General features: G+C 33.8%; 1 protein-coding gene across 1 annotated transcript; it reads left to right on the top strand.

Moving 5' to 3' along the window:
• Nucleotides 1-3,045: 3,045 nt before the first annotated feature.
• Nucleotides 3,046-15,109, top strand: LOC137404786 (E3 ubiquitin-protein ligase ariadne-1-like). Its single transcript, XM_068091017.1, has 6 exons — nucleotides 3,046-3,317; nucleotides 7,662-7,942; nucleotides 8,494-8,681; nucleotides 10,127-10,341; nucleotides 13,136-13,449; nucleotides 14,961-15,109. The coding sequence occupies exons 1-6, from the start codon at nucleotides 3,046-3,048 to the stop codon at nucleotides 15,107-15,109; spliced, it is 1,419 nt and encodes a 472-aa protein (XP_067947118.1).
• The last annotated feature ends 607 nt before the right edge of the window (nucleotides 15,110-15,716 follow it).

Raw genomic sequence — 15,716 nt, 5'->3', positions numbered from 1 at the left:
AAGGTTCGTGAAGCCTTAAAACAAAACTCGTTAAAGTAAACTCACTTTCAGATCTTGGTCTTTTTTCAATTCATGTTGAATCAACTAGTTGTACTAGAAAACAAATTATTTTTGTCATCCTTGCACTAATAACCTATCTTTAGTATGTAAATGTTAATGTAAGTGCCAAAAGTCGAGTAGTAGCAGTAGAACGTTGTTAATAGCAGAGATTCACATGGTTTTGTGTTGAAGTGTTTTTACTCCACTGGTGGGAGCTTAGTCGAGTATTGTCGATGTGAAATCATCAGCAGTGAGGATTTCTATGATGCCGAAGAATTTTGACCGCGAATGCCTTCGCACAAATTTAGTGAAGCAAAATGGAATCGAATGCGCTCATATTTCACCTTTTCTATTATTTGGAGTGAAAGCGACTTTGAGCCTATTTGAAGCATGGAAACGGACTGATTCACATTCGATATGTCCAACTATTATGTAGAATGCTTTATCAAAGCTTAGAGAGTAGACAACTTACACCGCTGCTCTGTCAATAAATTTAATATTTAATCAAGCATCAAATAATAATATTAATAATTTTCATAAAAGCAAAAACTAATAATAATATTAATTCTTTTTATAAAAGCAAAAAACTTGTCAAACAACTGTAACTTTCAAACTTAACTAACCAGTGTTTTAACTGCAATAAAGTTTTGTGAATTTTAATCTTGAAACATCCTGGTAGTCCAGCCACCTCAAACATCAAAAACAATCGCAAATGGTAGAAAAATTAACAATAGTAATAACAATAGTAATAAAACAACTTTATAAATGCATAAAAAGCACCACGTCGACAACAATTTTGCTTTTGTCAAAGAGTTAGCAGGTACAAGTAACCTTGTATCGTTAGGTCAAATCATGTATAGCAGACACCCGTGAGAAGATAACTCTAAACATTGCATGTGTGTCATTCTAGAACAAAAACTGCATGTAGCTATGATGACTAAATTTCAAAGCTTACAAAAATTTATGTTGTGACTTATATTGAATATTTCAATAGTCGATTTGTACCAAATTTAACTGAAACTTGGAAAAGTTTTATTGTGCTTATAAAATAATATTTTTAACAAAAAATGTTATAATTTCCTGAGAAAAACTGTGTCGGCCAATCAATAACATAAATTGTTCAACTTGGGTTAACAAAAATAATTTTTACTGATTTGAGAAAAAGCTTATTTTTATTATTAACAAATTGAAAGATAAATAATTAAATAATGATTTTGAAAATGATTAAATAAATAAAATAAATTATCAAATAAAGCAGAAAATATTTACGTTGTGTTTAGCTTTTGTTCTTCACAAAAATGGCCAAGCTTGCATGCACTGCTCCCTTTAAGCATGGTTTGTGAGCAAATGCCCACTGCCCCCTGCGTGTCTGCACACAAAATATCTGAGCTGTGCATAAAGTAAAAACTCATCCAGTATGACAAAAAAATGCATAGTTAATTTGGTATTATACAACATGTGATTAGCTGTCCCAGGTTGTTATTTGATGCGATTCGCTCATGCATTCACATCACAACGTTGTTTACTGGCCTCTGCGCTTGTGTGTTTCTGACCACCTGGTACTGCAAGCAGAAAGGCATGTTCGATGTGGAGGCTGTGCGACCTTAGGCAAGGTATTATTTACTCATCATAATAATGACAAAACTAACAGGCACATCCGGTCACCAAGTAACGAAAAAATGTGGTTCGTTTAAGATAGAATGGTTGGAGTGCAAGCGGAAGACAAACCAGTGAAACCTAATAAACTTTTTTCTTTTTCGAGTGAGAAAGGTCTACTCTGTAAAACGTGTTGCGAATTTAAAGTAGAAAGCGAGTTTTTGGAGGGCAAGGTGTGGAGCAAAGATGGGACCATCAACCTCGGCAAAGATTACAACCACTGGAGAGGAGAAAAAGACAGATGGAGAAAACAGGGTAAAATTCAAGTTCTCAACCAGTTTCAAGCGCAATTTTAATTTGTTAAAAATAATAATTAATAAACATAATTTGTGTAGATGCTAATAAAACAGTTTAGTTCAAAATTTTGCATTGCAGATATAGTTCATTAATGTTTTATTAATTACAACACACATCATTGTGCAACATGTTAATGTTTTAACTTTTTTCTAAAATATTTACAGGTTTAAATCGTTCCAGAGCAAGAGCTACTTAAAATAAGGGCCCTTACACTGTGGAAGAAGCAAACAGATTCTATTTGAAGAACGAAGAATAAGGTGAAATTTCAGTACTCAGTCACATCTGTGATTATCATGTGTTGTTTACCAAGACATTTGTGTGTATTGATCAGTAACTTCTGTAATATCAGTTAATGTAATAGAACAAATAATAATTTAAATTGTGTATGTATTTCTTCTACAGGCAACATCAGTTGACTTCTAGACTAGTCAGTCCACCGAACCCAGTGAACAGCAGCACTCTCTCCAAGATCACAGCAGGACTTTGTCACATTGCAGTTCATGCTTTGCCATAATTTATGCAAACTATTGTTAAAACAGCTGTTAATATGCTACACTTTTAGTTACATGGCTTTTGAGTTTTTCACTGAAAGTGGACAAACACACTGAATAAAGAAATAATTTGATAGAAATTATGGTTGTAATGTTATTTTTTGTTTAAAACATGCAACTTAATGTATATGATGAATATGATACTGCGTGACCACAATTTGCATGGCGCATGTTGCTCACAGTTGTCTATGGAACCACTCGGGGTGTTTGTGTATTTGCTCAAACACAAAAAATTCAAGAGAACATTGCTTGCATGATCAACTTCTTTGCCTGGAAACTTAAATAAACAAAGGTATTCATCTGGCATCTTTTGTTTAAACAAAAAGGTTAGGCAAGAAATTCTTAAATATTCACAGCATTTGATGAGGTCACATCATGAAAGTTCCAACAGCACTTTAAACTGAATATGACTAAAAAACAGCAAATATGGGTGAGCACAGCAAGGCAGTAGACGTAACAAACACTGTCAACCTCAGCTGGTCTGAAGTAAATTAACTCGACAATGGCAGAGCTCGTGCCAGTCAGTGAGACTGACTCCGGCAGCGATTTTAGTGACCAAACGTCGGATAACGGTACTGTCAGTTTGTACCTAAAATCCGGCAGTGCCCAGTCACTAAATGAGGAAGCTATTGTTGAAATTCTCGATTCAGCAACGATTGTAAAAAACATGAGAAAGACTTTATCAGACGTTGCGGACATTGTAGGGGAAGACTTGACAGTAACTCGTCTGCTGCTCTCGCATTTTCACTGGGATACCCAGTCGCTACTAGAAAGGTAGGTTTCAACAGCAACATGCTTAAGCACTAGCTTGCTGCCGTTTGATGAAAGTAAATTGGGTAAAAACCACATAGCAAACAGACAGCAAACTTGGATTTAACAAAAAGAAAATAATTTTAACTATTTTGGCTATAATTTATAATAATGAGTATAAATATTTTATGTTGTAAGCATTTGAATTTTAGGTTGTAACCTTATGTACGGCATACCGGTGCTAAAACTGAAGAAATGACATTCTTAGTATCTACTTATGCATTTAAAAATACTTTTAGCATTTTTTATTTTTGTTTTCAAGCCAAAAACTAAAAACTATTTTGGTTAGATGTACCTATAATTATTCTGCATTGAAATTCATTCAGCAAGTATATTGTCAAATGTAAAAAGAATTTGGTCATTTTTGGTAAATTAACATACATGTATATGAACTTTATTAGGTTAAATTATTAGGAACTTCATTAGGATAAGTTATAAGGATACATTATTAAAAGCATTATTAGGATAAATTGTTAGAATACATTATTACGAACTTGATCGGAATCTATTTTAGAATAAATTATTACAAGCTTTATTGGGATAAATTATAAGGATACATTATCAGAAGTTCTATTACGAAAAATTACTAAGTTAATTGTATTTAATAATACTGTTTTACATATATGAGCTCAAGAAAACATTTAACAACGATAAAATTATCCCAGTTCTGAACAGTATCGAGTTAAAAATAACTATACATATTTTGAACTCTATATTGTTCAAAAATGGAGTTCAAAGTATGTTTCAACTATGTTTCAAATATGTGTTTTGACTACATATTATAATAGTTGAAATACATATTTTGTTCAAATATTTTTTGTTCGAACATTTTTGAACAAAATATGTATTTCAGCGCCTTTTTCTATTAATTTAGATCTAAATTTTGAACATATTAGTAAGGATTACTTTTATTGCGCCCTGTTTCCTTTGCCATTGATTACTATTCCTTTTCTTTTTGCGATTTATTTATGTAAAACTCATTAAATACAGTTGGGTATGTTATAAAGATATTCTCTCTTTTTGTAACTACTGGTTTTTTCTCTTTTGATCTAGTGTTCATGTATATGCATTTACCACAATACAAGTTAGTCCAACATACAAGCACTGCGATTAAGCAGAGACATATGACATGAATACATCAGATCAGATAGGTTAGCCAGCGCCCGGCAGGGGTAGGGAACATATAGCTCTCGAGCTATGGCGCCTTACAGTGCCTCGCGTTGCGCGTTCACAACTCGAGTTGAACAACTCGAGTTGCCGCGTTGTCCAACTCGAGTTGCCGAATTGTACAACTCGGCCTGGGTTTATGATTAATTCGAGTTGTGTTATACGCAAAACTAACACGGGTTTGTAAAAAAAGCAAAGTGAGTAATTGGAGTGTCTCATTTACAGAAATTTAACACCAATAAATTAAATATATATACACATTTAAATTATATATATATATATATTGGCGATATTTGCGCATATTTATTTCTATAAATATAATGAGACAAAAACAATTGTAGAATGTAAAAGCAAACTAAAAAAAATCTATGTGGGAGGTAGGCCACTTCTTTTTCAAATGAAAAAGAGTTATCTCTCTAAAACCCGACAAGAAACTGAATGAACACCGAAAATGAACATAGAAATTATTTCAACGGCATTTAATGATGCACCAAAATAAATTCCATAATTACAGAGGCACTGTAAGGTGAAAAGATAATTAATATTATCCGCCTTACAGAGGCACTGTAAGGCGCCATACTCGAGCCATATGTGGCTCTTCTGATGATTGTGTTTGGCTCTTTGATAGATTAGTGGAAATCTATAATTTTGCTGTCAATTTAATTAAAATAATAATACAAATAATGCTGAAATTACAATAACAATAAACAAAATAAAAAACAACGTTCATTTGATAAAAACATTTTTTAATTTGCAACTTTTTGATGTGACGCACGCAAAAAAGAGTTTTTACTGCTTTCTGTGCTCCAATCTGCGCAAGTCGCACAGAGTCCACATGAGTGATTTTTAGATAAAAAAATGAACTCTTCAAACAAAAAATGGCTAAAAGAAAAAAAGACGACGAGTGTCGGACATTTCAGTGAGAATGGACAGAAGTATTTGCCTTTGTGGAGAGAGCGGGTTTTGCAGTGTGTCCAATATGCAATGATAGAATTGTGTCGACGAAACAGTCAAATATAAAACGACACTTCGACTCCTGCCATTCCACATTTGCAGCGAATTATTCGATGGGAGACGGTAAAATAGGGCCTGCCAAAAACTTCTGTCTAGATTAAAAGCTAGCCAGCAGCATCTTTGTGCCGGCAGCATCTTTGTGCCGGCAGCATCTTTGAGCCCGATGAGGTGACTCTAATTCTGCTAGCTTTGCTGGTTACAAACATTCTAAATTTGTTAGACTTCTTCATTTCATGTTTTGGAGATTCAAAATATACATAGGGCTCTCCTAGAATTAAATTTTGAGACGTGGGTTTTTTGACTCTCAGTCAAAAAGGTTTCTAACCCCCTCGGTTAGTGAATGGACACAAAAAGGGAACAAGACGGAAAGAGAATAATTTAAAGGCAAAACTTGCCTAACTAGCCAATATACATATAAATCTCAGTGTCTGTCTGTGATTCAGTATGTCCAGCTATAGCTATTAAAATCTTGGAATGAAGAATCTATATTGCATAAGATTTGATCTCAGAACCTCCCATTTTCCAAACGACTAGCTAACCAATTGAGCTACGCGAGATGCATGCGCTTACTGAGCGATATATGTTGCTATCTAGGTTAAAGTACGCATAGTGACTGCATTACAACGCAATGTAGCTAAAGCTTACTCTTACGGCTCTTATTAGTAAGTTTAGCAATACTAACTTCTTAAAATTAGCCATTGGCAATGTGCCAGGCTAATAGCGAGTGGCAGGCAACTACACTACCTGCCACTGTTTATAAGCTGTTTTGAATACCCATACAACGCCGAGCATTCCGCTAGTACTTTTTAAAAATAAAATAAGCTTTAATACTTTGAAGCCTGGGCCAGAAATAGTTCAGGACCTCTTTCCACCTGATCCTATACTCGAGTTCATTTATCTGGGTAGTCTCACTTTGTGTTTCTGCATTTCTGGTTTATGTAGGACTACTAAATTTTGGTTACTTTGTGCGTAACACGTTTTCAGTATAATTCAGAGATTTCAAATTGGTTGACCTATTGGATTTTGAGATATCGCCAATATACCAAAGGCACTTACAACCGACCAAGACATAAAATATGGCTGCTAACCAAACATTCGTTTCTAATGACACGGTGATGAAATTCTTCATGCTGAAGAATCAAAAATTGAAAAAGCTAGAAAGCTTCTCTTCAGCAACAAGAACTTTACAATAAAACTACTTGCTTTTCTATTAATAACAAATATACAAACTCTATCAGACTCAGTGTACTGCAATCATTATGTGTCTTCAGTTACCTCTTGAACATCACTTCTTTGAAGGAGTCGAAAAAACTGTACTCTATATTAAATTTTGAATTTTTTCTTTCAATTTTCCAAGTTATTATATCGATATTCACTATAAAAGGAATTGTGCTCTCCTAAATGATACTCAGTTTGAGAGGAGCTGTGCTCTCTTTAATGATAGGTATAAAAGGAGTTGTGCTATTCTAAGTGCTTTCACAGTTTGTTGAAAGTTGTTAACTGTTAACTGTTGTTAACTAGTTTATGGAAAGTTGTTAATACTGTTTATGGTCAGGGAACCTGCTTGAATATACATGACTAGGCTGCGAACTGTTAAAAGGGAGCAATATTTATTATCATGGTTTTCGTAGATTTGCTTTTCATTTAGTGAAAAACAGCAGTGTCAGCGTTAATCTATTTCAAGACGACATCTATGCTTTTGCCTGAAAACTTGATGTATTCTTTTCTTGGCACTGTATACACACGCTTTTACATCTAACAAAGAGATACATGTAAAGCTTGAGTGGTTTTGTATAGCTTAAAAACTTTACTAAAATGCTTTTTATCATTGCTACTAAGTTTTTTATTTGCGCTGTTAATTCAAACTATCCAATGTTCATACATATTGCTGATGATGTTGGAGCAGGTTATTGTTTTGTATTATGTTTACATCTAATTTAATTTTAGGCTATAAATATTTCATTCATGTAATTCTGCATGAGCATGAGCTGCAATACATTGCATTTCAACCTCAAAAAATAACAACACTTTCCAAAACAGAATTTTGGTCAACTGTTCAGCTAAGAACTCTAATGAGAACAATTTAGTTTATTATCATTACTATTATTGTTATTATTATTGTTTTAGGTTCTATGACAGGGACAAAAAAGAGCTTTTTGCAGAAGCCAGCATCCATTATTTACATAAGCAAGAGTCAGAAGAAAAATTAGAAAATGTCTATGGTGATGCCTCACAAGAAATCTTAAGCGATAAAGAATTGACAAAGCCCGATAGCAAGTCTGGAGATGAGATGGATTGCGGAATTTGCCTTACACCGATATCAACGGAATCCTTTCAACTTCCGTGCCAGCACAAATTTTGTAGCGAATGCTGGATGTCTTATTTACGACATATCATCATGAGTGAAGGTAAGTTTTATATCATATGTGGCATGTGTCGGCAAACTGAGATAGAATGGAAAAGAAGCTCGTTACATTAAATATGGCAGCAGACAGCAGGTGGTTTGAAGAGTTCAGTTATTATGTACTTTGTTTTATGATTTACTGTTACATTACTTGACTCCTGCAAGTTCTCACATACCTTGTCGATCGCCACTTTTCATAACTAACTACTATGAATGTCATAATTTTGGAGGAAAATATTTTATGAAAAATAAATGAGTGACAGTAACAGCAATATAATAATGCTGTTCTGCTAAAATTATGAAGCTTCACATTTTAAAATATTGACCAAATTTTTTACTTAGTTATTGTTGTGAGATTTTTATTATCTTTAATTGAGAAAAAATTAATTTAATGGAAGGAACTTGATGATTTCCTTCAAAACTGTTGATCAACCTTGTCTGAAGCCGACAGCATGAACTGAAAATGCTGCCACCAGCTCCTGCCTCTGATAAAACTATATATTGTGTCTATTTTATACTTTAAACATTAAAGTAGATAAACCATTTCATGGACAGGTGTATCACAGAATATAAACTGTCCGGCTTATGACTGCAATACACTAATTGGTGATGAGAAGGTTATGGAACTGGTCCAAGATTTGGATGTCAAAGTCAAATACCAGCAAGCTATCTCTAGAAGTTATGTCAACTGTAACAAGAGCCTACGATGGTGCCCTGGACCAGGGTGCGACAGAGCAATCAGGGTGGGCAATCACAGAATGGGAGCTTTTAGTATGAGTTCCAATTAATAGCTATTATTTAAAACACATGCAGTGGAACAGCTCATTTCATATTAGAAAATATAGTTTTTAGCCAAGGTTTCAACTTGAAAAGTTATAAAATTTTTATACACTAGCATAGCTACAAGAAACATTGTTTTTTTTACAAAAGAATCGAGCTTAAAATTTTTGTATTAAAGTTTAACATAGATTTTAAAATTTCTGGCCTTTCCTATTAGCAGGTCAACACTAAAAACAATCTACCTTTTTCTATGTGATTTACTGTGGCCATTTGCTTATGCGACTTGGAATTGGAGTGATTGTGGTTGGATGTTTTTCCTATTACTTTCACAATCACATGCTTTGCAATGACCTACACAGTGTAATGATATGCTGTTCTGCTGCAGGCAGAGAAAGGGACCAAGCAAGTGGCTTGCGCGTGTGGAGAAAGATTCTGCTTTCAATGCGGTGAAAAGTGGCACAGCCCAATAGAATGCTCATGGGTTCGACATTGGGATATCAAATGTTCTACTGACAGCTCCACCACTTCTTGGTTGGCATCTAACACAAAGGTGAAGGACATGGCATAGAAACAACTGAAACAATTATCTCTTTCAACAATAAATATAGACATGTTCTTTAGTCGAGAGGGCGGGCTCATCAAATCGATATGATTCTAATCGGGGAGCTTATGGAAGCTCGTCAAGTTATTAGGAAAAAAACTTGAGTCTTCTAAAAACTTCTTATGATTAGTATTCATAACACAATTTTATGAGCTTCCTTAAAACCAAGCAGATGCATGTATGCCCATTAATTGCAAAAAAATCATTCGCAGTCTTTGAGCATCAAGGATTTGCTAATCGTGCAGTGAGTAACTTCAATATTTTGATTATGCAGACGTTCTTCAAAGTAATTCTATTAGCCTGCTTTACTTTGAAAATTGTGTTATCATAGAGTTTTGTTAAGAATCCTATGATCACCTGCTGTCATCTGTCATCTGTCCTACAGCATGCGATACAAATGCGCAAAATGGTGGAGCTAAACTGCAGTAGACCGATCTAACATTATTATGGTTTAGGTTTACTTGTCTATTATATGTCTTTGAATTTGTTTGTTTAAAAAATAAATAGATGTATTAAACAAGTATAGCACTTTTTTAGACATTGTTTTTAAAATAAATAAAAAAATTATTTATTTAAAACCAGTATAAGGAGGGAACAACTTCTAACTACCTTGAGCTAGCCGCCCTTGACGTACAGGCTAGTTTTTTTTACACATTATTTTTAAAATCAAGCGATGGAAGAAAGTCTATTTCATAACTTTCAAAGTTATTATTTTAACTCGGCCTATCTAAGAAGCTATGTGCAACATAAGGCATTGGTAGTATAATGCTATCATTGACCTTTAAATAGCCTTGAACTTATTGACAGGAGTGTCCAAAGTGCGCGGCTACAATAGAAAAAGATGGTGGCTGTAACCACATGACATGCCGCACAGAAAGCTGTCGATATGAGTTTTGCTGGGTGTGTATGGGCTCCTGGCAGGACCATGGCCAAAATGCATGGTACAGATGTAACAGGTTCAATGAGAAAGCCTCCAAGGATGCCAGAACAGCCATGGATAAATCTAGAGCAAACATGCTAAGGTACGTCAAACAGCTTCGGCAATTTTTTGCTGGATGGCTAAATATGTTGACTCAGTAGCTGATTTGACTCTGTAGATGCCAGCTAACTTTACCATATGGTTCCCTTCCTACCTCTGATCCAGGGTATGGAGACTGTTTTATTTAATATATAGGTTTGTGCAAGTGTACAGTTGAATAGAAGAAGTCAAACAGTTCTGTTTTCAATATGGATATGAACAAGTGCCAGTGCCTTTTCTCTATAAAATGCTAACCTAAATCTAGAATATATTTTCCAAAAGTTTGTTGCTAACACCTTGCTCAGGCCATACCTTTGCTCACTAGTCTCTATTCCCACGTAAATTGACCTAAATAATAATAATTGACCTAATAAAAATAAGAGCCTCCTATCAATTACTAGTAGCCTTGCCAATCTCCGTGAGAGATCGTTGTGAGTAACCAGTATGTACATAATTATTCCATGATGTGGTAAGGCTGCCAAGTAGTGTAGAGATGAGCGCGCCGGTCTGTAAAGCGGAGGGTCTATGTTCAATTCCTGTGAGTGGTAACTTTTTCGCTAATGCTGTTACCGTGGCTTTAGACTGACAGGCAGATAGACAAACACAGCTCTTATTATAGTAAAGATCAGTTTATTTAGTTTCTCGCATATTATTTTCTATTTAATTTTAGGTGTGCTGTACTATTAATTAACAAAATACGTATTAAAATTTTGAGCTGTGAAAGAAATTAAACCAAATGTGTATTCTTATAAAAAACATTTGTTTCAACATACAACAGTTACAACAAAGCAAAGCAAAACTCAGAACTAATTAACTTGCTATGTTGAGGTTTAACTGTAGCTCATTTTTAGATAGATGTACTTGTTACGTTAACTCTGATTAATTTTTGGAATCATGAGTGATAAATCCTAAAAAATGACATGTTTCTGTTACGTCACATTTGATGTTGTTTCTCTGTTTATCCTTTCTACTTACATATCTGTAAATACACACGTAATGAAGTGGCCTTTGAATTGAAGAAACGAAGTCTAAATGACAGGGTGTCATTGTTATGCCATATTGAATGTTATCACTCTTAGATCCTGCCTTGCCTTACTGAGTTTGTAACTCCCAGGAAAGGTTAACATAATCTATACAAATATTTCTCAAAGTTGGTCATCTGTTTTGTCTAGCTATAGCTATTAATTAACACCTTGGAATAAAGAACCCCTATCGCAAAAAATTTGATCACGAACCCTCAGGTTCGCTAGTCTGACACCTTACCAATTCAGCCACACGAGCTTGATGTATTCATTAAGCAATATATGTCGCTATATCAGAGCAAATACGCTACTGCTCTCCGTCATGACATAAGGTGATAGCATAACATCTTGAGAAGTGGAAGCTCTTATTAGCAAGCTTACTCAAATTATCTATTAGCAATATGCCAAGCTACAAGCAAGTGGCAGGCAATTCTCATTACATCTCATTGTTTATAAGCTGATTTTTGATACCCGGGCAATGCCGGGTAGCACAGCTAGTTAACATTATAAAAATAAGTTGCCCAAATATTTATTATACTAACAATTACTTAATAACTAGCAGAGTTGAATAAAATAAAAGTAGTTTAAATGTTTTATATAAATATTTTTAAATATTTTTGAAAACAAGAAAAATCTTTTCATTATATCATATCTCAAACATATTGCATAATGATTTCCATCGAATATGAAATTGTATTGCCTTCACCACACATACTCAAATAGATTAAAAGTAAACGGACGGCATTTAAAGATAATATTAATCTATAAACATGTTATTTCATTTTTAGTTATTAATTTTGATGTTAGCAGAACAAAAAGCCAGTTTTGCAGACAAAGACACTGACGAGGCAAAATCCAAGCTGTGCCATAAAGAGGGCAACTCCAAGTTTCTATTGTTTCAGCAAAAGAAAAACATTGATTATCAGTGTAAATGCTGTGACTCAGCCAATGTGTAATCATGAGATCATTTAGTTTATGTTGACCGTTACTGTTACTTATAATGTATCACAACAGGCCTTTTAATAACTTATAAATAAATACATGTAGTTTATTTTTAAGTTGTAAAAATTTATTAACAAAATAAATTTTAAAAATTTACACTAAGAGTTAGATTTTCACTGGTAATAAATACTTAACAGGTTATAAGCTGTCTACAGTAAAAAATCTGTGATTGATTAATTTACACCAATATTTAAATTGATATAGTTGTGATTTCTACCAAATGAAAATGCTTCATGTTTTATTCTTGTTGATAAAGATGAACTTACACAATATATGAGTAGATTTTATCAGAAAGTATCAATATTTTTCCATCATTTGCGATTGTTTTTGATGTTTGAGTTGATTTGGCTGCCAGAATGTTTCAAAATCAGCAAAATTTGGTCACAGTTAAAATGCTCCAATTTAAGCAAAAGTTCAATTATGACGTTTATAGTTGTACTTCAAAAAAGGGATCGACAAAATAGAGATGCCTAGCGCTGAAACTTCAATGCAATAGCTGATATCTATAACAAGAGAGATAGGCAGCCGCACAACTAGTGATGTCGTTTCGGCATGTATTTTTTGCTGAGCATTTTAAATGCAATCAAGTTTTGTCAAATATAATTTTGAAATATCCTAACAATCAGATCACCTCAAAAATAAAAAAACAATCGCAAATGATAAAAAATACCAAAACTTTCTGATAAAACCTACTAAAATTTAGCGTAAGTTAATTTTTAATAGGAATGTATAATAATGTTGCAGTTGTCTCCACCTATATTTTTTAACTTTTAGGTTTTTGCACTACTACTCACGATTTTCAAATCATGAGCAAAGCATGAAGCTGGAATCAGATCTTTACAACAAGGTAAATGGTAAGATAGCCGAACTGCGCTACAGTCAAGGTCAAGTGTGGAATGAAGTCAAATATTTGAAGGCTGCAGTAGACGTACTGTGCAGGGCGAGACAAATCCTAATGAACACTTATATATTTGCCTATTTTGTGGTGCAAAACAATCAGTCAATGATGTTTGAAGACAACCAGAGAGATTTGGAACTTTCAACAGAGCAATTGTCAGAGTACTTGGAAAGAGAAATATTTAAGGATGGTTGGTACAAAATACTCTGCATACATGGCAGCTGCTGCCAATATGATGTGATTGCTTCATTTTTACTCTGGATGCTTTTTACTTCAGTATTTCATTCATTGATTAACTTAAGTGCAACGGTGTCTGACTTGTGAGCAAGTTAAATTTTAGTAGGAATTTCATGAGCAGAATTTGATTCAGGAAATCATTACAGTTCACTCCTTAAAACAAATGCAATTGAGAACCCATTAAATGGTGTGTACTGCATCTAAGTATCATTAAAAACAACAAAACGATTTATAAAAACGTGTTGAATTGAATGGGAAAAAAAGGCAGGTAAAACATCAAAGAAAAATATATATTATCAGTATTTCGAACAAGCCCTTTTTTTCATCGCCAAGTCCACTACGACTGACGAGGGCAATCTTGCACCTTTTTGTTTTGAATAAAACCAAACAGGCTCAAAACATAATAAAAAAAGACTTTCAAAATATATGCAAACAACATGTTATTGAAAAGTTATTCAGAGAAGAGTCTGACATTTTCATACAGCAGCAACATAAAGAAGGTTCGCTGATAGGTTGTGACTAGTTGTAGAAAACCCATAACTCAGACTTTTTTGCGATTGAAAATACACTTTTTTTGTCTCCACTATTTATTCTTGCACCCTTCTTGTAAGGAGTGCTTGTGTTTGTTCGCAGAATGCAGAAATCAACAGTGAAGATAAAGAAAGTTTATTTGTAGTTGCAAGAAAATCTGAGGTACAATTTTTTTCTACTAGTCGCAATCTATCACCCCTTAGAGGTGTGAGAACCCCTAATCAGGAACTCCTGCCCTGAAGCTATCAACCATTTTTCGACTGCTTCAAGTCCAAAATCAATTTTCCTACGCTGTTAAGCAGTTCCATAAATCATATTATGTTGGGATTAAAGCTATGAAGGTGGATAAAGTTGGAATAAAAAGTTGCCTTTCACTTAACTGGCCAAATGTGTATGGAAGATTATGCAATGGTCATTAGATATTCGTTGCAATTAATGCCATTAACCAAAGTTTATAAATGTTTCGCAATTATTGTATGGTTCTTCTGAATTATATATCCAAAAAATTATATCCAAGAGATTAAAAATTTAATACATAAAATAATTCTCCTTTTTAATAATACTGCCTCTGATGAGGCTGCATCATTTGTCGTTTTCTTAAAATGGCCAAATCTCCTAAAGGGACCAACATTACGTGAATGCTTGGCACTTGATCATATCGTCTGAAATAGACCTCAGCAGTGAAACCACAGGCAATGCAAATTAGGGGTTGAATGCCAAATCTCAATTACAGCAGATTGGCGGAAAGATTTTTTACCTGTGGGCAACCCTGTTTGTATTTTTGAACATTTGTGAATACAATTTGCACAAGTAGGCGGGCATCTGTACTAGAAAGAAGCTAATCTAAAATCATCGAATACTTTGTCATTTTTGGGCAAACTTGTTCGTTATTGATAACATTGATTATGAGTTAACCAATATACACTTTTATAGGAGTAGAAGGTCTAAAACAGAAGGTCAATGACAAGGCGAGCTATTGTGGTAAGCGATGCGCCGTCCTAGTCTCTCACATCCAAGAAGGCTATGAGAATGGATGGTGGGTTTTATCCACAGACCGGTGCAGAGGACCTTCGTTGTCATAATAAATCAAGCCATGGCTTAACACTGCTGGAATACGTTCTTTTGATAAAATATATCGGGCTTTAAAAACTTACCACTAACTTTATTGCTTTATAACTTGAGATAGCTTTATAGCATGAGATAGCTTTATAACATGAGATAGCTTTTAACATTAGATAGCTTTATAATATGATATAGCTTTATAACATGAGATAGCTTTATAACGTGAGATAGCTTTATAACATGATATAGCTTTTAACATCAGATAGCTTTATAATATGATATAGCTTTATAACATGAGATAGCTTTATAACATGAGATAGCTTTATAACATGATATAGCTTTATAACATGAGATAGCTTTATAACATGAGATAGCTTTATAACATGATATAGCTTTTAACATCAGATAGCTTTATAATATGATATAGCTTTATAACATGAGATAACTTTATAACATGAGATAGCTTTATAACATGATATAGTTTTATAACGTGAGATAGCTTTATGACATGAGATAGCTTTATAACATGATAAAGCTTTATAACACGAACTATATTTATAACATGAGATAGCTTTATAACATGAGATAGCTTTATAACATGATATAGCTTTATAACATGAGATAGCT

Source organism: Watersipora subatra, chromosome 9 (assembly GCF_963576615.1).
Source record: "Watersipora subatra chromosome 9, tzWatSuba1.1, whole genome shotgun sequence".
Taxonomy (NCBI): domain Eukaryota; kingdom Metazoa; phylum Bryozoa; class Gymnolaemata; order Cheilostomatida; family Watersiporidae; genus Watersipora; species Watersipora subatra.
This window is presented reverse-complemented; position numbering and strand designations above follow the sequence as displayed.